The sequence below is a fragment of the Pleurodeles waltl genome, chromosome 4_2, assembly GCF_031143425.1.
Source record: "Pleurodeles waltl isolate 20211129_DDA chromosome 4_2, aPleWal1.hap1.20221129, whole genome shotgun sequence".
NCBI classification, from domain to species: Eukaryota; Metazoa; Chordata; class Amphibia; order Caudata; family Salamandridae; genus Pleurodeles; species Pleurodeles waltl.
This window is the reverse complement of record NC_090443.1, coordinates 518,504,260-518,528,716: the sequence shown is the minus strand read 5'-3', so window position 1 is coordinate 518,528,716 and position 24,457 is coordinate 518,504,260. Positions and strand designations below refer to the sequence as shown.

The window sequence follows — 24,457 nt, the reverse complement described above, 5'->3', positions numbered from 1 at the left end:
CAAAATTTATGGTGTTGCTATCCAAGGCACAGTATGCCTACAAGATCAGGCCATCATGGTCTATGCTTTCTCTTTAGTTACAGGATCAGTAGCCATGGTGAAGACCGTAGCGGTGATAGGGGCTGGTATTAGCGGGCTCGCAGCCCTCAAGTGCTGCCTTGAAGTGGACCTGGATGCCACCTGCTTCGAAGGCAGCGAGGACCTCGGAGGAGTGTGGAATTTCAAGGTGCGTGAGACTTGTATCTGGAGATGATATACTAGGACAGGGAAGACCTGAAAAAGTTAAGTTTTTTAATTATTCCAATATTTTATAGCAATACTCAGAAAGTGTGTATGTGACTATACTCTCAGCAGTATGACGAGAGTCACGAAATTGTGACAATGAGATGCCCCTCCATGAGTTCATCCATGAGGTCCTTCTAATTTTATATTGAGGTCCATCAATAATTCGCAGAACCTTTCCCAGCTGATTTATATAATTGGGTACTGTACATGTGTATGCTGGTTTGGAGTAAATGTGATTAGCCAAAGACATAGGACACTAAAGATCTCAGTCCTGATGAACGTCAGGGACCCTGTCAAGAGCCTACGCAAAGCTGAAACATGATGACTAAATGGGTGCAGGGCTAATTGGCACCCCTAAGCATCCTAGTTTATCTATTTTTGATCATCTCCCAAAAAAAGGGAATACCTTGGGAAGGTGCCTGAGATTTGGAACTCTTACATCAGAGCCCATATGCGCCACTAGACCAAACGAGTACTCCCTTCCAAGACAGGGAGCCTACTTGCCACTAGATTTTTCTTTTTCAGGTGGGATTGGCTGATGATGAAGCATGACACTCAAGGTGGTGTGTGAGACCCTACCCTACAATATAGGGAGAAATACAGAACTGCGGGGTTCCACATATTTGGATAAAGATTTCTCTGGTTTGATCTCACTTGTGATCTTGATAAACTTGTTTCATCTCCTTTTTTGTTGTTCAGACTGTGGTTTGGGCCAATGCAGATGAGGACAGACCATAATTCCTCAACTCCCCTTCGATCCCAGATGTTGGGATTGTATATTTTAGTTTATATATTACTTACCAGGAGCATTTAGTCCACTTCTAATGTGGTCTTTTAAACCTGTGAGGTACTAACATGTACAAAAACAAGCTGGTGCTATTTACATTAGTGGAGGGAAGTGGATGTGCTTTTGGACATAATTATGACCTTGAAGGTAAATAATGGAGAATGAAGTAAAGAAGTAATATTTGCACCCATGTTTTCTATATTATGCTATAATTAAGCACTAGGCACTGGCCAATGAAGTGTGTATGATCTCATTGGCTCAGAAAGGCATAGGGAAGTTCCAATAAATGCACAGTTCCTTCTTATAAGTTGTAGATGTTAACTGATTGGTGGGGTTTGTTGAAGTTTTGACCCCAAAGTATTTGAAGGGTCTCCTCAGGACGTCATCATCCAACTACCATACCTGCACATGTAGGAAACAGAGAGTGGAAGAACCTAAGTACCAGCACTACGTCAACTTCAGTTCAAAACCAAAACCAATGAGATCATACAACCATTGGGGATTGTATAGTGTCTTTCTGTGTTAATTGTTGCAAATACGATCACCATGTGAGCACTGCATCTTCTGCTTTACACATTCACATATTTCACATCATTTTGTATATTTATGACTACAATATATGTATGTTGGAAATTCTTACTTTGTCCAGCACTGTTTTATGAAGTAATGTTCCACTGAATCAAGTTGATATTAAATTAAGTAGATGAGAGAGCCTACTACTGATGAGCTTTCTACTTTTGAATGAGTCCCATGTGACATTTTGTGCAGATTTATACACATATTTACCCATGTCCCATGAGCATTTATGGTTGTCCTTGCTATTATAGATATAAAACAACACCGGGTAAAGGCAATAGTCTTTCACCACTATGAAGATAGGGCTTTGGGCGGCACTCCGTGGAACATGCATGATCCGTATTTGCCCATGACAACAAAAATCAGCACCAGGGATCCAGACTTCATTGCAACTCTCTGTCACCCATGCAAGGGACTTTTCTATCCCAGCACGTGCCTCTCCCAGATCAGACTACCCCGACCCAACTCCAAACCTGAAGAGCTTGGGTGGTCAGATCAGTATAACCAGCGGGACAGTCCATCAGCATTCCCATGTCTCAAACCAGCTCTGTGCTTCACTACAATGTCTAACCCTTGCAGGGAAATAGACCATCTTAGGAACTTGGGATTCTCTCCCTTTCTATACATCAACCATTTCAATGGCTTATGATCCTTTTGAACCACAAACTTAGTGTCAAACAAATAGGTGGAACTTATGCAAGGCCTACACCTTGGCAAAGCAATCCTTCTCAATAACTGCCCAGATCTGTTCTCTGGATAGCAACCTCCGACTAATAAAGGCTACCAGACAATCTCTACCTTTGTCATCCAGTTGAGGTAACACCAATCCATCTCCCTTGTTACAGACATCCTTCTGTACAATGAAAGGCAGACTGTAGCCAGGTACCTTCAGTACAGGTGCAGTGCATAGTTCCTTCTTTAGTTCCTCAAATGCCTTTAGACACTTCCCAGTCCTTATCATTTTCCTGGGCTGCTTCCTGGAGGTCAAAGCAGTCAATGGGGCAACTATACTTCAATAGTTTATGACAAAGTTCCTGTAATACCAGATGAGTCCTGAAAAAGCCCTCACCACAGTCTGGGTAGTAGGCGCATTCTACTCCATCATAGATTGCATCTGGGCATCCAACAGGTGAATCGTCCCGTTCTCCACATCATGCCCAAGGTAGACTACAGAGGACTGCCTCATGTGACACTTAGTCACCTTGATATTCAGCTTTGCTTCCTGTATCCTAGTCAACACCTGTTCTAGGTATCTCCAGTGGTCCTGCTATGAACTGCCGAGCACTGCATTGTCAAGCAGGTAGGCCACACAGCACTCCTTCAGCTCTGTGACAACATGGTTTACCAGGTGCTGAAAAGTGGCTGGAGCATTCTTCACCCCAGAGGGCATCACCTTAAACTGATATAACCCCTCTAACATGGAAATGTCAGTCTACTGCTTGGCATCTGCTGCCAAAGCAATCTGCCTGTACCCACTGGTTAGATACAAGGTGCTCAAGAACTTTCCAGCACCTAACCAATCCACAAGATCATCTGCTTTTGGATTGGATGAGCATTGGTTTTGGTTTTGGTTTCCTCCTTGGGGGCTCTGTAGTCCACACAAAACTATGTAGCAAGGCTTCCCAACTATGTAGCAAGTCAGGAACTAGCTCACTGTCTTCTTCTACTTCCTCTGCTATATCCTTCACATTCACTGTGAAATCTATCCAGAAGTACGGCTTCAGCCTGTTCACATGGAATACCCTCTTGGGTTCCCTTGTGGCAAGTGTCCACCAAGGAGCAGGTCCGAGGCTGCATCGCTCTTACCTCTTCTCTGTCTTCTGAGTGCCTTCTCCTGCTTTTCCCGTATTTTTTAATACTTTCTCTTTGCTTTCCCCTGTTTTATGAGTGATTTCTCCTGCTTTTCCCTTGTTTTTTAACTGCTTTCTTTCCTTTCTTCAGGCTTTCTGAGTGCTTTCTCCTGCTTTTCCTCATTTTTTTATCGCTCTCCCTTTGCTTCTCCCCATTTTCTGAGTGCTAGCTCCTGCTTTTCCCTTGTTTTTTTATTACTTTCTATTTTCCTGATTTCTAGGTGCTTTCTCCTGCTTTTCCCTGACTTTTTTGCTGTTTCCTCTTACCTTTCCCTTGTTTTCTGTGTGCTTTCTCCTGCTTTTCCCTTGTATTTCGCTGCTTCTTCTTGTTTTTTTCCTCATTTGGCACTCCTGCCTGCTGCCTGTTTTCCCACCTACTGCTTAGTCCCACCCAGCGCCTCCCAGCACTCCTCCCACCTCCCATGACCTACTTAATGGAGGCCACAGTGTGGCACCCTGGTTCTTCCACCCCGCGCAACTACGCCTCTGCAGACCTCTGAGCCCTGGTGCATCGACAACACCGTCTGCTGCACATCTACAAGTACTACTAGAGGACCGTTCTCCTGTCAGTACTGCCACTTCACCTGCAACACCAAAGCAACCAACAAAGCTAGAGACACCACAAACACGACTGTGCCCACCACACCAACCGAGACCTCCATGGCACGACTCCAGTGCATTTTACTCAACACACGATTACTCAGCAAACACGCCATGGAGGTCTGGGACATGGTCCCATCCCTCAGTCCAGACATCATCTTCCACACAGAGGCCTCGCTGAACCCCGATATGCACCAGACATTGCCATTGCCATACCTAAAGGTTACAAGATAACACACCGGAACCGAATCAACAAACACAGGTGGAAAGAGCACCATCAAAGGCATCCTTGCATACAGACAACCGGGACCATGCTCCAGCTTCTGCAACACCATCCCTGACCTTATTGCCCCGATTGCCATAGATGCCAAGCACTACATCTTCCTAGGAGACCTCAACTTCCACCCCAATTACCCCGATGACACAACCAACCTCCTTAGAAAACATGAGCAACATCGGCCTCCAACAACTTGCCACAGACCCCACTCAAACTGCAGGGAACACACTCAATCCCATTTTTACGTCCAGCAACAGAGTCAAGTTCAACTACATCTCACAGCTCACCTGGACCGACTATTACAGCATCCACTTCATATCTCAGGATCTACCAACCCTGGCAGAAGACCAGTGGAACAACGCTATTGACTCCCATGTCCAAGACACCTTACCTGACCCAGAACAGGCTGCAAATACCTTCTCCCAGTGGATCACAAAATGAGCCGATACAATTGCCTCCACCAAGCCAGCCAAACACAAAGTATCGGTCAGAAGAGCCAGCTGGTTCACCACAGAGATGAAATCCTCCAAAAGCAACTGCTGGCAACTAGAAAGGCATTGGCGTACTGACGAAAAGATAGAAAATCATACCACCTTCAGAACAGCACTCAACCACTACTACCACATCCTAAGAGAAACAAAAAAGAACGCTATAGCAGACCTCATAGAAGCCAGCATAAACAGCTGAGGAGCTCTTCCCCATCATGGAGGAGTTCTTCAACCCTGCAGCCACCGGGAATTACATCACCCACTCCCAAGAATTGTGTGACACCCTCGTGGACTTCTACCACATCAAGATCCCAGCCATTTCCAAGAACTTCAAATCCCAAACCCCACTGCCGACACCATCAGCCTACTAATGCCCACGAACACAAACTCTGAAAACCTGCTCACCCATTGGGATCCTCTCACAACTCAAGCCACAATCTCCATCACAAACTCCATTCCCTCTGGTGAACTCATTGACCCATGTCTCCACTACAGCTTCAAACCAAAGACAATTGGTGATGAGCTCAAGAAAGTCCTGAACGCTTCCATCACCATGGCCTCCTTCCCTGAAGACTGGAAACACTCTGAAGTGAGGCCGCTTCTGAAGAAACGATCTGCTCATCCAGCAGATCTGAAGAACTATCGGCCCATCTCCCTGCTGCCCTTTCAATGAAGGTTATCGAAAAGGCAGTCAACGAGCAGCTCACCAAACACTTGGAACACTACAACATCCTGGACCCCTCTCAATCCAGAGTCCAAGCCAACCAATGCGCTGAGAAAGCCCTGATTGCAGCCACCGTCGACATCAGGGCCCTCTTAGGCTGCTGTGAACAGCAGCCCTCATCCTCCTGGACCTGTTGGCTGCCTTCAACTCCCTCTCCCCCTACATCTTGATCAACAGACTCCACCAAATCTGAATCCAGAGAGACACTCTCAAACGAATTGCCTCATACTTCACCAGAAGAACCCAGAGAATCCGTCTCCCACCATTCACCTCAGAACCCAAGAGGTCATCTGGCGTGTTCCACAAAGATCATCCCTCAGCCCCACCCTCTTCGACACGTACATGAACCACCTGGCCAACACTGTCAGATCCATGGACTCAACATATTCTCCTATGCCGACAACACCCAGCTCAACCTCTCACTGTAAGAAGACCCCTTGATCACCAGAACCAACTTCCACAGATGTATGATGAATGTCATAGACTGGATGAAGGACAACTGTCTTAAACTCAACACGGGCAAGACAGAAGTCCTCATCTTTGGGAACAACACTTCCCCATGGAATGACACTTGGTGGCCTGCTGAACTTGGCCCTGTCCCCACCCCGACAGACCAAGACCGCAACCTCAGTATCATCTTGGATAGCAAGTTATCTATGCAGAAATAGGTAAACGCAGTCTCGTCCGCTTGCTTTCACACCCTACGCATGCTCCGTCAGATCTTCTGGTGGCTCACAATCGACACTAGAAGGACCATCACTCAAGCCCTCATCACCAGCAGACTGGAATGCTGTAACACTCTTTATGTAGGAATCATTGCACACCTCCTGAAGAGTCTACAGACAATACAAAACTCAGCAGCAAGACTCATCCTTGAATTTCCCAGATGGACTACAATCACCCCTCACCTCAAGAAGCTCCATAGAAGAGATTCTAGTTCAAATTGCTGACCCATGCATACAAAGCCCTGCACAATGAATTACCTTCCACCAACCGCCCAGACACCTATGCTCTGCCTCTCTTTTTCTTTACAGACACTCCCCCGGATCTGTCGGTCCAACAGCAGAGGTCACTCCTTCTCTCTCCTGGCAGCCAAAGTCTGAAACAACCTTTCCCTGCACCTCAGGAACGCCACATCACTCTAGGAATTCAGAAAAGGACTCAAGGCATGGCTGTTCAAGTGAACAGAGCACCACGAAGCAGCTGGCAACCCCAGTGCTTTCAGGCCCTCATGGGTGATTTGCCATGCTTTATAACTCATGATTGATTGATTGAGTAGTTCACCTCAAAAACCTTCTGAACTACCTTGTATGGCCCTCACCATTTGTCCTCCAAAGGCCTGGGACAGATATGCTTTAGCACCAACACCTCCTGACCTTCCTGGTACCCAGTCAGCAGAGCTTTCTGATCATCCCACTCCTTCATCAGTGCTTCTGTAGCCTGAAGGATTTCCTTTGCCTGGCCTGTGTATTGCTCCATCAACTTCCTGAGACCAATCACATAGCCCACCACATGCTTCTGTGGAGATTCTGAGGTTCCTTTCCACTCTTCTCTGGCTAAGGTTAGGGAACCTGCAAAGTGTCAGGAATCCCCAAGGTGCCTCCTGCTTTATCTCTCAGCATCCCCAGGGATTAGGGTTAAATCATATCTCTGTTCTTGATTAAACCTTCATGTTTCTAAGTAAACATAATGTGCTGTGTTACACAATTGTTTTTTATCAATGCTTGTTTTACCAATGCGTGTTTGCTAATGTGAGCAGGTGTAGACATGTGCTTCAAATTGGGTGTGGTGTAGACATGTGTTTCTAATTGGGTGTGGTGACTCATCCACATGTGGAAACCCAACTGCTTTCCTAATTGGCTATAAATAGCAGAGTGAAGCATGCCTCCCTGCTTGGATTGTTTTGCTTCCTGGTCTCAGCATCTGATTTGGCAGTCCAGCCCCTGCTGTCATCCTCGTATTCAGGACTTTTGAGGCAATTCTTTTCTTCGTTCCTGTACCAGCTGACACTAGGCATTCCTCCAGCACTCCGGAAAAGATTGCAGCTAAGTGACTAGGATTCTCCAGGGAGTTTGTTCTTTAAGCGCCGTGCTTTCCTAGAACAGCTGGTGTATTTCAGACCTCGTATTTTGGCAGTGCGAACGCCCTGTGCTTATTTTGAAGGGACAAATGCATTTCTGAACATTCTACATTATTATTGTAGTTACTTGCCTAAATGTGCTCCAGGAAATCTGCTTGAGCTCAACTACTACAAAAAGTGACAGTGCAATTTTAAAAGAGCATTTACATGACTTTTCTTTCTAAGTGTTAGTAATTGTGCCAACAGTTATTATTACCCAAGAAAAGTGCTGGAGCATCCCGGTGTTCTTCTACCGCTCCCTGCCCATATCAGAAAGAGGGATTCAGTTTCAAGGAAGTTGACTGCACTAACTACACTATCACTCTGTCAACAACGGCCTGCCCCCGAAGATACAGGGTGCCTGGCTGGACGGGCAAGACGTGGCAGTGTTTTGTCTCTTTCTCTTCCACTCCCCATTTTCTTTTGGGACACCTGCCGGGGTTTCTGTGTCCACCAAGAAGTGCCGAGAGGTGTTCCAGGAGGTCGGGGGCATACCATCGCCCCTGCAGACATCCTGCTTTGCAGGTGACAAAGAGGATGTCCATACAAAATGTCAAAGGGACTGAACCCTACCTACTTCTGTGGAGCCTCTTGGTAAGCAAACAAGACATGGCAGGAGAATATCCTACTTTCTCCTGAGATTCTGTGGCATAGTTCCTATCATGTTTTTCTGTGTGTTGTTAAACCGCTCCATAAAACCATTGGTTCATGGGTGGTAAGCAGGAGATAGGAACTATGTAACACCAGCTTGCTCCCACATATCTTTCATGTGAGAGATGATGAAATTGTTTTTTTTGGTCAGAAATTACTCTTCTATTACTCTTCTTGGCAATCCAAGCCTAGAAAAGATCCCCAGGAGAGCTCTCGCTACCACCTGTGCAGGCATGCTCCTGAGATGTGCAGCTTCGAGGTGCCTGGTGGCATGAGCTACCACACCCAAGATATACTTGTTGCCTCGGTGTGAGGGGGAGTCAAATGACCCAACTATAGGCCTGATTCACAAAGGTAAACTTACACTTTTGTGTAAGTTTATGATTGTTTGCTATTCATAGATGTATTTTATGAGTAGTATCTTTATGAAGGGCGAGTCTCCACATATAAAAAGATAGGACTGTCCTACTTTTTATGTGTGGAGACTCCGCAGTTGTAAAGATACTACTCATAAAATACCTTTGGGTATAGCAAACAATCGTAAACTTACAAAAAAGTGTAGGTTTACCTTTGTGAATTAGTCCTTATGTCTATTCTCATCTGCTCAAATGAAACGCTTACAACGGGTAGAGGCACGAATGGTGTTTTTGTCCTCCCTCCTGTTTTATCATTCATCTGGCAAGCAGGGCAGGTTGTACAGAACTTCTCTGTATCTCTGCGCATCTCTGGCCAGTAGAAGAGAGGACCTAACCTATCCTGGATTATTCTAATGCCCAAGTGTCCTACCAAGGGCACTTTATGGACCAGTGACAACAGGGAAAGACAACAGCAAATCCCTGAGCACAAATGGAATTATTAGCATCCTGCTAGTTCCTGGCTCAGGATTCACTGGCTCACTATAAAGTTGCCCATCCTCCCAGCCAACATAGTTTTTCCTGACCACTCTTTTATAGGGGTGGGCAATTCCACTTGGAGTGCAGAGTTCGACATAACTCCACTGCGGCAGAGTTTACCCCTCATATTTGCTTGCTTAGAATGGTTTTGTTTGAGCACATCATTAATACCAAAATAAACACACTCAGAGTTGCAGAATAGATACTGTATGGCAGAAGGTTCAATTACAACAGCTCCGCATTGTTTGAGTTGTTCGGGGGAGCAGAAGGCAAGGTCAATACACTTAGGTCAGTCTGCCTTTGATTTTTGTGGGGCACCATTTCTCATTGCACAAGCACCAGGCATCAGAACTCTGCTGATTATATAGGGCCTGATTCCGACCCCGGCGGTCAAGGACCGCCGGGGTTGGCGGGAGCACCAACAGGCTGGCGGTGCCCCGCAGGGCATTCTGACCGCGGCGGTTTGGCCGCGGTCACAACAGGAAAACCGGCGGTGTCCCGCCGGTTTTCCGATGCCCTGAGGAATCCCCCATGGCGGTGCAGCTTGCTGTGCCGCCATGGGGGATTCCGACCTCCTCACCGCCATCCTGTTCCTGCCGGTTCCGACCTGGCAGTGAGGGGTGTCGTGGGGCCCCTGAGGGCCCCTGCAGTGCCCATGCCAATGGCGTAAGCGGGCCCCACATAGAATTTCAGTGTCTGCATTGCAGACACTGAAATTCGCGACGGGTGCAACTGCACCCGTCGCACCCTTCCCACTACGCTGGCTCCATTCGGAGCCGGCGTCCTCGTGGGAAGGGGTTTCCCGCTGGGCTGGCGGGCGGCCTTCTGGCAGTCGCCCGCCAGCCCAGCGGGAAACACAGAATGGCCGGTGCGGTCATTCGGCGGTTCCCGCCGGGGTCTGAATGACCTCCCATAGTGTATTCTGTGTGAACGTGTGAATACAGAGATGCATCCACCGCCTTTCTCTGTCTTCTTGCATATCACTCAAAGACTGCCATCTTATAGCAACAAAGGAAACCTGAAGCCTTCCCAGCCCCTCTTTCAAACAAATCCATCATAGAGGCAGTGCTCGTCAGGCTGGAGGAAGCACAGAAGTGACAAAAGGACCAAGTCTCCCTTGGGGGTGCGTTTTTTCACATGCTTTTTCAAATCCAAATCTTGGATGGCAATATTAATAATATTTAGCTGCCTGCCATCCAGTAGCGGCCTTAGCCATAGTTAGCAGGTTAATTCTTTCATAACATCTACATTTCATCAGGCTGTGCAAAATGAGCGCTTCTAGGGCCTGAAAGCCAAGGGGTCTATTAGGAGAGAAATTTGTAGTATGCTGTTCAACCCCAAGCCATGAGCATCATCTGGGCAGAGAAACTAAAAGTCATGGCTTTAGTTCCACAACAAGCCTTTAGGCTTAAGATTACGGATTTAAGGCCAGATGTATCAAGCCTTTTTGCATTCACAAATGGTGCGAATGCCCTGTGCAAATGCAAAAAGGCCTTTCAGTATTCATGAAAGGCATTCACAACGCAAATTTAAGGAATCGCTAAAATAGTGTTTCCTTAAATTTGCGAGCCTGTTTAGAGAATCGCAAATTGCGATTCTCTAAATAAGAAATCACAAATAAGGAATCCTTATTTGCAATTTCTAAACCACATGTAACAAACAATTCCTTAATGCAAATTGGACATAAGGAATCGCTATTACCACCAAGTTCAACTTGGTGGTAACTGTGTGCAAATTTAAAAAATGCATAAAAAATGCATTTTTTAAATTGACATGTAACGCACACATGTCCCTTTGGCATGTTTGCGCCTTATATGTCCTGAAATATTTTTTTGGGGTGCAGCAGAGGGTGCCTTAGGCCCCCAGCACCCTTGGGGTTTTGCATTTCCTAAATTGCGAATTCGAGTGAGGAATTCGCAATTTGGGAAATGCAAAAAATTCGCAAATATGGTCCTACAGGCCCATAGGTGCGAATGGCGTCTGTATCGCAATTTGCGATTCGGTAATAGCATTTGTGATTTTTAAGAAATCTCTATTACTGAACGCAAATATGATACATTGCATTTTGCGAATCAGAAATAGCAATTTCTTAAAAATCACTATTTCCGAATCGCAAATGCCTTTTTTGTTACATCTGGCCCTTAATTCCATAACAAACGCCGTCTTAAGTGAATTAGTGCACCATGCACATACATTGCCTTTGGTGTCCCCATGTCGAATTAGTGAACCATGCACATACATTGCCTTTGGTGTCCATGTCAATTAATTAGTGCACATATGTTGCCTTTTAGATAAATGGTTAAAAATGATACGCTACCTGACCACCCATCTCTGGAGACAGGTCACCACTCTTAGACAAGGACTGGAACAGTGACATGGCAAGGGTGCCAAGAGCCCAAATAGAAACAAGGAAATAGGCTCCCCGCCTACTGTTAAGGTAGTAAAAAAGACCCAGTCATCCTAGTTGTTCTGCAGTGTAACCCTAACACCCATGAGCCCCAGTGCCACTTTTACCTGCTGCCCCATCGATAGCTACGCCCCTGGACTAGGACAAGGAAGAGGAGCATGACTGTCCTAAAGTTAGCAGCCAAGATTAATTCCAGGTTTTCTAGTGGCATATTGTGCACTTCAGTCACTAGATGTATATGCTTTGTTTTCCTAATATCTATCATACTGCCTATGCGCACCCCTCCCGACCACCACCTCGCTAACATCAATGTGGCCCTCAGTTACATCACAGACCATTTTTTTGGCCCCTCGGAAAATGTTTGTGAGTACTCATGTTCTAGACACAGCAGGCTCTACCTCCAACACCATGCCTTGGTTCCAGCCTAGAGAAGGAATTGTTTCAGGAATATTGTTTCATGCATACTCGCATCAGTGTGGGGTCAGAGAGGTGCCACAGGGTGGGGTTGGGGAAGTGTGGCTATGATGAACAGATCAATATTGCATCAAACGTGGCAGCAGAGCCATCTTTGCGATTTTTGGGGCCTTGGCAAGACATATTTTGGTGCCTCCTGTTAGGTACAACTTTGGACCTTATTGCCTATTTCTGCTAATTTAAGCCCATGTTATGCCACATGGTATTGAGTTATATTGAGTTATATATCACATTTTCTGACATGGGGTCACACAAAAACATAGGAAATAGGTTTTTACCAGGGCCCCAAAAATATTTCCACTGACTGCATGCAGAGTTAGAAAGTGAAAGGTATAGATAGGCAAAAGAAATGGAGAAAGGGTTATATAGATAGGAGAGCAAGACAGCTTAATCAACTTTATAGAAAGCCCATTGGACGATGAGGGCCCTGGACAATTGCCCAGTATGCCGAAGAAGCCTCTGTATGGCAGGAGATCTGTATGGTGGGTCATACGGATAGCATTTATGCTCAGAACTAAAGGAGAGGACCTCCTTTCAATAAAGTTTTGGTGCCGACTGCGCTTGAAGACGACTAAAAATTATCCTGTAACTAAAATGAGAGACTAGGTGATAATTTAATTTGCTTCTGGTATTACATTTGTGGTATTACTCAAGTTTAAAAACATGTCTGCCCACTTTTTTATTTAGGAACATACTAAAACTCTGCATGGAAAAACAAGTGCGAAAACTATTTTTGTATAAGTCAACCAGTGTAAAAATAGAACCAATCACAACTCTGCTAATTTCATGTTAGTGTTACCCAACACGACACTCTTATACTGGCTGAATTTGCGGCTTCCTAAATTTTCACATAATGGAATAATTGAATTTTTTGGTATTTTAGTGATAAATATCATATGGACGATTTGCTAATACGGAGGCAACATAACCAGAGAAAGTGCGTATTTTGAGTATACATCTGCACGGGATGCAGAAGGGCAAAGGAGTTGTTGGTTTTTAAACCAATATGATAGAAATAATATATATATAAATATATAATGATTTCCTATTTTCTTCAAGGAAAGCCAGGACTCCTTCAAAATGATGTCAGTATGAATGAAGTTTATTGTGGAGAAAAGACTCCCCTCCAACGCGTTTCGGCTGTAGCCTTGATCATGGATGGAGTACGTATACAAACGAACCTATAAATAACACCAAACATAAAAAACAGACTTATGTCCACATCTCAGTGCAAACACCCTCACATTGACGGCCATCTTAGAATGGTGTAATCATCCTTAATCATATAGATCACTATCGGCTTTCATAAATGAAACAATACTCTATATCTCCTTATTTCATGTACCAGTAAAGATTATAAATATATTAACATATGTTTATGCTATAAATCACTTATATAACGGGGACAGGGACTATAAAAGAACATGTCATTAAAGGACACTTCTACTGCAACACATCATATTGTGTGTATTGTTTAATATGCCCCTGCCAGAAGATCTATGTTGGTAGCACAATCCATTGTGCCAAGAAAACTGTATTGGAATATAGAAGAGCCATTAAAAATCATGATAGCAACTATCCAGTGGCACGACATTTTCATGACAAACATTTTGGAAATGAAAATATACTTAGATATGTAGTGATTGATCAGGTGAAAATAAATTGTTTAGGAGGTAATCGGGAACGTGAGTTACGAGTTTTGGAATCAAAATATACAATAGAATTTGACACACTTGATCCTTTAGGGTTGAATTCCAGTGAAGAAATGTGTATTCATTTGGGATAAAAAGGACAAATGCAAAATGAAAGATGTGCAGGAATATACGAGCCTCCTTAACTGAATTGTACAGTATTTTATGAGTTTTAACATTATGAATTTAGTAGTTGGGGTATGTGGGTATATTTTTTCACCTACATTTTAAATTGATTTCATATGTAATGTGGCGGAAGTGCATCTAATCATAAGAAAGATGTATAGATAATAAACATATAGGTGTTTCAAACAATGAAATAAGGGATATGCTATGAATTCTAACTTCCGGTTGAGTAATATATTATAACATTTATGGATACCCAATATGGAATTAGGACAGCCAACTTGGGCAGGACAGCCCACAGGGGCTTGACGGGTTTTCAATAAGAGTAATAATATTTTATGTATTATACAGAGAAAGAAGTGATTAATAGGGTAAACATATGTTTATATATTTATAATCTTTACTGGTATATGAAATAAGGAGATATAGTGTATTGTTCCATTTATGAAGGCCAATAGTGATCTATATGATTAAGGATGATTGCGCCATTCTAAGATGGCCGCCAATGTGAGGGTGTTTACACTGAGATGTGGACAAAAGTCCATTTTTTATGTTTGGTGTTATTTATAGATGTGTTTGTATACCTACTCCATCCGTGGCTAAGGCTACGGACGAAACATGTTGGAGGGGAGTCTTTTCTCCACAATAAACTTCATTCTTACTGACAACGTTTTGGAGGAGTCCTGACTTTCCTTGAAGTAAAGAGGACATTTTGATAATTATATGGGGTTTCCGGAACCCAGCTGGTACCGCTGCAACACTGTTTCCACATTCCGGACTTTATTTGAAATATATATATATATATATATATATATATATATATATATATATATATATATATGTATATATATATATATATATATATATATATATATATACATACACATAGACATATATATATACATGTGTATATATCTATATATATATATATAGATATATATATTTATATGTGTATATATGTTTACTTTGTTCCAACGGGCATGCTTATGTGGCAACAAATGTTTCATTTGTTTCATGCACGCTCTTTGCAATCAAATGTTGCTCTTTGTTAAATATAATGAACCATTTGTTAGCCTTTCAATCAAAAAGGTTTGTATTTCAGCTCGTGGTCACGGCTGACTCACTAGCTCCACCTGGTGGGCATCGAAATCAAGCACAGCACTCAGACGCTTAAACAAAGTAACGAAACGAGAACCATAGCACATCTAAGGCAAATGGGCACCTTCAACGTCAGTTGCGCGTGCAAAAAGGGGGCAGAGATGGCAGTGATTAGCTCCCCATTGATAATTAAAAAGCTGTCAGCCAATCCGAGCCTGTGCTGCCCCATCCTCTCCCAGTGCAAGTCATGGCAAAAACAAAACCAGCCACGGAAAAAATGTAATTTGCATTTGCAGTTGCACAAGCACATACGGCAGACCAGAATTCCACTGTTTGCAGAACTGTGTAGAATCTCACAAAGTTTTAAGGTAACTCCATGGAATTCCACGGAGTAAAACTCTGCGCATTCCACCCACCCCAACTCTTTTGCTGACCTGCTCCTGGGTTTTCTTCTGAAGCCCCTCAAGTTCACTCTTCCTGTGCCTTGTGGAAATCTTCTGGGTAGGCCCTCCTGCAGCTAAGAAACCCTGCAGCTATGGAAGCGACCCAGACTCCAGCACCTGGTCGCTAAGAAGCCGCATCCTCATTTCCCTTTAGAGCAGAAGTGATGACCTCCACAGCCACTCCCTTCCTGGAGTCTGCCTTTTTCTATAAACTACATTGCCTTGGTCCTTGCAAATCAGAAATGAGCCCAGTCCCACTCTGAAACTGATGAGCAGCTGTGCTCTGGTGAACACAACTGATGTGGTCCAAGCCATAAAGGCTTCCAGTCCTGGCACCAAGCCAGGGGCAATTAAATTATTGCCCATGAGCCATCCAGCACCTTGCTTTCCCTTACCATGATATCAGCCATGGCCACCTTGCCATTATGTGCAATCTCAAACCTGACAAGCGTATACTCTATGCCCTCTCCACTAGCTTCCAAACCTGTATCTTTGGAATGAATGTGCTTCAGAACATCTGAACCCTCTCCCAGATCTCCTTAGCTCCTAGACTGAGCGCAACTGGGCCCTTTCAGCTTCCTTTACCCATATGTACCATGCAGGGCTGGCTTTAGGACTGGTGGCACCCACTGCAACAGTTTATTTTGGCGCCCCCCGCCCCATGACCTCCTCCTCAGTTTCACTCACTACCACCAGGCAAATGTGTCCCTCATTTCTCCGTAGCCCCCTTTCACATACATTCATTTGTTTTAAAGCACTTGTAAAGGCTGTCTTCACTGCCACATAAAATATAGGGGCATATTTAAGAGCCCCTAGCACCATTCTAATGCCACATTAGTGTAATTTGTTTTACGCTAATGTGGCGGTAGAGCGCCAAAAACTGCTGTGCCATATTTACAAAGTAGCACAATACATCCATTGCACCACTTTGTATACCTTTGAGCTACATTATGCCTGCGCCAGGCATAATGTATGCAAAGGTGGCATTCCCCCATTGCGGGGGGGAATGGCGCAAATAAATCTGACATATTTCTTTGCATAATTTTTTTCTGCCACTTTTAACGTCTACCCAGAGCAGTTGTTAAAAGGAGGCTTCCGCTGGTTACAATGGGCCTCTGGGTGCTCCGCAGGATTAGCATCAAAGTTTTTTATGCTAATGCTGCAAAACACCTTACTAGCGTAAAAAATTTGGACGCTAGTCCCCTATCGCCATGGTGCGCCGTATTTTAAATACAGCACACACATGGTGGCATTAGGGGGGCACTAAGGGGCGCATGAAAAATGGCGCAGCACTGTGTGCAGTGCCCCTTTTTTCAAATATACCCCATAGTTCTGTTTTTTGTAGCAGGCATATTATACCTCTATGCTACTTTATATTGAATCAAAACTGTCACTAGGCAAAACTCCCATCTCTCTCCCTAGCAGGAACATTAATCACAAGAGGCATCTTGACATTTTAATTGTTTCCTTAAGGCTGGACGCACGCAAAACATTTCAGCAGTTGTTTTTAAATCGCAAGTTTCAGAAGTTATTGTAAAACACAGTGCCCCCCTGTAGTCAGCGCCAGGTGCGGCCGCACCGATCACACCACGCAAAAGCCAGCCCTGGTACCATGCTTGCCATCACAGATGCTGCTAGGTCAGAGTCTTTTACCTGACAGTTCCTCTTGAAGTGTCCCACTTGGTGGCACTTATAGCAAGTCTCCACATTTAACTTAGGAGAACATCCTTGTACCCTCTTCTCATGATGCTCCTTCCCTGATACTCCATTACCATTCCTATTACACTTGGGTCCTCCTCGGGTCCCTGGGTCTATTAGCTATAAAATACAAGCCTATGTAGTAAAAAAAGGCAGAGTGGATGTTTGTGGCTAGCTTTAAGTTGTTATTATTGGCCAATGTGTCACATTAATTTGAAGTGGCGCTTAATAGGTATAGGTGGATGGAAGACAATATGGGGGTCATTCTGACTCCCGCCGGGCGCGGTCACCGCGCGCCCGGCGGGAGCCGTCAAAATACCGTACCGCGGTCGGAAGACCGCGGCGGGTATTTTGAGTTTTCCCCTGGGCTGGCGGGCGGCCTTCAAAAGGCCGCCCGCCAGCCCAGGGGAAAACGACCTTCCCACCATGAAGCCGGCTCGTAATCGAGCCGGCGGAGTGGGAAGGTGCGACGGGTGCTACTGCACCCATCGCGTATTTCACTGTCTGCTATGCAGACAGTGAAATACAAGCGGGGCCCTCTTACGGGGGCCCCTGCAGTGCCCATGCCATTAGCCCCCCCAGGGGCCCCGCGACACCCCCTACCGCCATCCTGTTCCTGGCGGGCGAACCGCCAGGAACAGGATGGCGGTAGGGGGTGTCAGAATCCCCAAGGCGGCGCAGCATGCTGCGCCGCCTTGGAGGATTCTGACGGGCAGCGGAAAACCGGCGGGAGACCGCCGGTTTTCCTGCACTGACCGCGGCCAAAGCGCCGCGGTCAGAATGCCCTGCGGGGCACCGCCGGTCTGTCGGCGGTGCTCCCGCCGACCCTGGCCCCGGCGGTCTGAGACCGCCGGGGTCAGAATGACCCCCTATATCTGGCCTTTTGAATATCTTATTCCATTTGAATGAGCTTTTGAGTTTGGCCAAGTGAATATCCTTTGTTGTCCTACATAGATGGGAATCAATGGAGAATTTGTCCATAATTGGTGCCATACAAAGACATAGGGGGTCATATTGACCTCGGCGGTCTTTTTGAAAGACCGCCGAGGGACCGCCGTGCTGAAGACCGCCAGTGGTGGTGGGTTTCTGCGCGGCGTATTATGACTGTTGGCAGCTCTCTGTCCTTTTTCGGACGGAGAGCCGCCAACAGCCATACTGGCGGGCAGCGGGGAAGTGGAGGTTGCTCCACCTCCACTGCCACGTCAACAGAACACCGCCCACGGAATCACGTCCTGTGATTCGGCGTGGCGGTGTTCTGTTGACGGTGTGGTGTCGGCGGAGCAACCCCCATGGATCCCGTCCCCTCCCGGAGGATCAACGGACCAGGTAAGTTGATCGTCCGTTAAGGGAGGGGGGTGGGGGGGTGTTGTGTGTTGTGTGCGTGCATGGGGGTGTGCGTATGTAGAGGGGGTGTGTGAGTGCGTGTATGCTTGCGAGGTGTTGTGTGTTTGGGAATGAGTGCGTGTATGTCTGTGGGTATGTCTGTATGGATGTGTGCATGTATGTTTGAATGTGGGTGTGCGTGTCTGACTGTGTGTGTGTGTGGATCTTGGCATGTATGTCGGTGTGTGTGTATGTGTGTTGGTGGTGCCTGCGTGCGTGTCGTGTGTGAATGAGTGGTGTCTGATGTTGGAGGTCGGGGTGGGGAGGGGGGTCCTGCCACCTTTCGGGGTGGCAGGGGTGGTGGGGGGTGTAGGGGAGGGAGTCGGGGTGGGGGTGGGGGGTGGGGGAGACCCCTATCAGTGCCAGGGAAGGAATTCCCTGGCACTGATAGTGCTTACCACCATGGATTTCATGGCGGTTCCAAACCGCATGAAATCCATGGCGGTCAGCCGGGTCCAAATACTGCCGGCGGTATAGTGACGACCGCCGGGCTGGAGACCCAGGTCTCCAGCCCGGCGGGCGGAACAGAGAAGCGGCGGGTGACCATGGCGGTAACCGCCATGGTCATAATTCCCCAAAAAAAGACCGACAGCCTGTTGGCGGTCTTACCGCCGCTTCTCCGCCTTCCGCCAGGGTCGTAATGACCCCCATAGAGGTTTATGATCCCTGTCAATCCTCTCTTTGATGATCATGTCCCTAACTTTTTCCTATACTCTAAGATCAATCAAAATATAATTTATGTGACACTTTCAATTGGGTTTATTAAAGGTAAAGGTACCCATACTATCTGATTTTGTTTTGCCATTGGTTGTTCTAAGGCCTTACTCTAATGAATGATAGTTCAGTTGAAGTGCTCCTTGAGTCCACTTTTTGATTGGAGGTATGTCTAGCTGGAGAATACCGCATCTCTCATCTTGCTCTTCAGCTCAGTTGACACCATCCACTTCCAGATGCTCAAACGTAGTACTGAAATACCCAGCCAGTGATTGGTTGCTCTAAGGCCTTGCTCTAATGAATGAGAGTTAGGTTAAAGTGCTACCTGACACCACTTTTGATTGGAGGTATGTCTAGCTGGGGAATACTCTTTCTCTCATCTTGCTCTTCATCTAATTTGACACCATCCCCTTTCAGATGCTCAAACATAGTACTGAAATCCCCAACCAGAATAACATGTGATAGTTGTTTCCAGGACCCCAGTGTCTCTCTAGTCTTTGAAGAGTTTCAGACTGTTTCTCCCTTTACCCCTGGCACATAAACATTATATATATATATATCGACCCTGTGTCTTCTTAATTGCATGCCCCATATGTCTGGTGAGTCAACTACCAATTTTTATTGCACATTTTAATGACACTCAACCCTATCTTAGCAGACCTCCATGTGGGCAGCCACAGACAATGGTTTCTGACAGAATCCAGCAGTTAACTTACACAGCCCCAAACACAGGTTCAGTACACCATGTTTCCTGAAGTATGCAGATATCAAATTCTTCTATGAAGTCATTCTAATTCAGTAGCCTGCCACATTCCTGGAAACTATTGCTATCATATTGGCCCTACTTGTACCTAATAGTGTAAATGACTGGGTTGACAGAGTCAATATGATATTGAAAGTGACCGTTTCCTGAGCAGATCATAGCATACTGTTTGTAAAATGGACATTCCTACTCCTAGGACTGGGTTATGTCACAGGTTGGTCAAGTTAAACTCAGATTTTACTTCCCCCATTTGTGACCACGTCACTACTATAAATCCTGGATTGTTGATATTTAGTTGCAGTAATGAACAAAACTTCTCAGTGCAGCAAATCAGGATCCCCTAGGGTAGAATCACAGGTAGGTTGCACAGTTACAGTAAGATGCTTAGTAGCAATTTGATTGTCAATCTGGTGATGTTTACACTGACTAATAGAACCATTAGGGGACTTGTCCTGGTATCAAGAGCCACCAAGCTATCAGTTATGTTTCTATCAGCAAAAGTAAATTCTATGCAGTCATATTTAAGATTCACAACTGAGCATCTTTTAGCACTAAGCATATCCTTTCTAATTACGGCTCCACAGACCCTGACAGATCGTATCCAATGTATGGCATTATTTTTTTAATGAGTCTTCCTCTTCATATGCCTTTGGAGAAGAGAGTTTTGGTATATTGACCCTAAAGATCTGGGCTGTTGTAAAAAATTACTGCTTTTGTGAAAGTAAGGGGCAAGCCTCTTATTGTCTATTGGATTTATTTGGTTGCTACTGGGCATGCAGTTTCAGCTGTCATTGACTTCATTGCTTTATACTGATTTTTACTATCAAGAAATGGCACATACACATGCACAAGATCTCTCTGAACCTGGTCTTAACTGGATGTAGAGACACTTATCCCATATTGAGTTTTAATTGCTACAACCCTAGGTTTCTCTCTTTCAAAGAATATCCTTTCCCACTCTTGTTCTCTTTCTCTTTTCCTTTTCCTTCTGCTTCTCCTCTGACTTTCTCTGTTTCTCCTCCCTTTCTTACTAGCTCTCTTCCATCTCTCAATTTCTCTTCCCATGTCCATTCCTCCTCTCTCTCCTGCCCTCTCTACTCTTGTTTCTCATAAACTAGTCTCAGCTACTCCCTCTCAAACTATCTGGCCATTTCCTTTTCCTATGGCTTTACCTTCTGGAGAAACAACAGCTAGCTCAGGGTCTGCTGGGCACAACCCACCCAAGGGGTTTACTGCTGGAATTGGTGACAGTGGTACCATAGAAATTTGATGATGTACACACATGGGCCATTGTAGAAACTAGAGGTGGTGAGTCTCTTGCGGAAACTCTGGTAAATGCATTGGGAGAAACATTCTCTTTGTGTTTGGGGTAGATCTGCACTGAGGGATATTAGAGCCTAAATCCACAATATAATCTTCCTGGGTTCCTACCAGGGTTCCCTCTCCAGAGTCAAATACAGCCTTATCTCTTTCACCCAGTGTCGCACATGAGCACCGTCCCAATTGGTACTGTTAATTTCATGGCCGCCACCTCTGGCACACAAGGTCACCCGTCTTTTCCACCACACATGGGCAAAGGCTCGAAAGGCAAAGCAGACCTCTCTTTACATCTCGCTACAGGGATCCACTAATCAGAATTCCCCACTGGACCTTACCCCTCCAGAAATCTCTTCCTGACAAGGCACACTGGTCTTGGCAAGTAGGCAAACGCTGGTGCGCCAAGCTTCAGGGGCTGGAGGCCTTGGATTTTCCCTGGGTAATGTCCCATCACACAGCTGGAAGACTGACAGACCTTAACCCCTAGTCCTGGTCACAGGCAAAAGTCTTGCAGACCTTCCTCTCCTCAAACAGCCCGATTGCTTGACAGTAGACAATTTTGGGGACCTAGAGATCCCCTATTTATAGTCCAAATCCAGACACCAAATGTGATATAGGGTCTGGGTCTTTGAAGTTTATGTTGGGGTTTGCTTCCTTTTGAAGTGCCTTCTTCCCTGCCCTTCCTCTCATACAGAAAACTGTCTGTCACCACAGGAATGACTCCCAATCTAATAGCCCCACAACACAGGCTATGGCAGTGAGTAGAGGTCCACATCTGAATATCAGCCACAGTGATATGTGCATTGAGGTTACTCCAGGACTCCAGCCCTACTCTTTTTGATTCTCGTCCTGAGATGTGCTTATGCCCCTTTCCAGTGACCCCTCCCTGAATCAAAGAGCACCCTTTGAAGTATATTGAAGAGTTTGGCTCTTCCTTCTCCACTGTGTGTCCTACCCAGTTCACAGGAATGCAGCAATCCACAAATCTGTCTGGGGGGATTCCTCTACCTCCTCATCCTCCTCCAGTTAGCCCTGGGTCTCCAAAAAGAGAACCCAGAATCTCTCATGTATTGTACCATTGACGGGCACACAAACACTCAGCAGATCCATACAACATACGTCCACTGCATAGGACTACATAACAACTTGATGTGGGCCAAGGGTGAGTTAAGCACACAGCAGCGGAACTTTACATGAATAAACCAGTAGGCCTCACTCCAGTTACTCAGGTGAAAAGGCCTGTTCACTTCTGATCACTTCACAGCATTCTGACACCACCACTCTTGTGCTGATCAATTCCTGGCAAAGACAGTAACCCTTCACCACTATGAGGGATGCCCTTTGTGCACCCATCTCAGTCCAACAAGACCGCAAACCATTAGTCCTGTGTCATTGTGCACATGCATGATCCATGATTGCCCATGACAATAAAATCAGCACCAAAGAACCAGACATCATTTGTGCTTGGGCACTCAGGGCAGGGGTACATATCTACCCCCACACAAGGGACTTTTCCAACCCAACAGTTACAGACCTCAAAGGATACACATTTTTAGGGAGGGTATATTGGCTTGGAATACAGAAAATAGGAAATTGAAAACAATGCTCTGTTGACCCTCCAGGCACACTTTATTCCATAATACATGCATGAGGTAACTGTGAGGGAGGGAACATAAAATGTGTGATATGGAATACCTCCCTCTCAGGAAAGCCTCTTTAAGAAACACTGCAGGTGCTTTTGTAGTACCTGAGCACTGCTATAGAACTGATTTAATGCTAACAAAGGTGCCCCAGTTTTAGATTGCCAGGGAGCAATTCTTTTTTATCAGACGCCAGCCCCATCACATGCTGTACCACAGCTTGCAATCCCTTTATTATTATTCAGGATTCCTCACACACAGAGCCTGGCTTCTGAATGCATGAAATACAATGCATACTACCAGAAGCAAATTCCTCTCCAGGTTGGAAATACAAAAGACTTACAAGGAACGCACAACACAACAGACTCTGAAATAACCTTCCTTTTCACACCTGACTTTCTTCCTCAGTGGTGCAACTGAGGACAAATCTCAAAACCCACATATTTACAACCTTCCAGACATCCTTGACATTATCCTTTACCCCACACTATTCTTTCTACTCATATACCCTTTAGGTCTGGTATTAGCCAAGATCTTTTGATTTTACTAAACCTATCTGTATAATATATGTAAAATGGGCTTTCAAACACCTCTCTTCATGGTTTGGCCTGTTGTGTCATTCACATTTTGTGCCTACCCACTACAGCATACAGCATGGAGCAATGGTCATCCTACTTCGGTCATGGGCTAATTTCTCTTTGAGGACTGCAGGTAACCATCTCACAAGGAGCACATCCACACTCAACGTTGCTCCCTTCAGTGCCAATGTTTTTGTTTTTACTTTATTATTGCTTTAGTGTTGCCTTTGTTGTAGAGCCTGATGCCATAGGCTGCTTCTTTATACCAAATGTGTGCATAGAGCACATTCTGAGATTACCAGTTCCTGACTCTTACCACTACTGTTGTAAATTCCTTTTGAAGTTGACATTGTTTATGGGGCTTTTGCTTTTTCACACAATACCAGCAGCTCACATGAACTCTGAATATAAGTTCATGAGGGTGCTCTATCTTTGCAACCATAGCTGTAATTTCTTCTTTTTTGTTTCTTTCTCTCTTTCTTTCTAAGAGTACAGGGTGTAAGATTTGTTTTCTAGTACCAAAAAAGAAATGTGATGATGTTTTAGAATATTTCCGAATTAGTGCAAATGAAGCACATTTTTGTAACTCTGAAATGTGGTGAAAACAACAGTTTGAATATGATCAAAACACTTCAATTCACTAGGTGATGACATTTGTACACATTGACATATGTGGCAGTAAAATTGTATTTCAGTGCAAACGTAATGGTCATTTCAATTGAAAATGTGTTGTTTGTAATGGCAGTGTGCTTGCACTCACATACCCCACAATAAACCACTCCAATCTATGCCGTTCCACTGTATGCCACGCCAGTCCATTCTACTAAACTCCACTCTGCCCTACGACATGCCACTCCACTCTATTCCACTCTACC

The 24,457-nt window shown here is 45.2% G+C and overlaps 1 protein-coding gene across 1 annotated transcript in view; it reads left to right on the top strand.

Annotated features, from left to right (window-relative positions):
• LOC138293036 (flavin-containing monooxygenase 3-like) overlaps positions 1-24,457 on the top strand; it is a 360,876-nt gene that overhangs the window by 76,935 nt on the left and 259,484 nt on the right. Inside the window, exon 2 of the mRNA XM_069232018.1 lies at positions 78-226. Coding sequence (XP_069088119.1) covers positions 95-226 — 132 coding nt within the window. The 5' untranslated portion in view covers positions 78-94. The remainder of the gene's footprint in view (positions 1-77; positions 227-24,457) is intronic.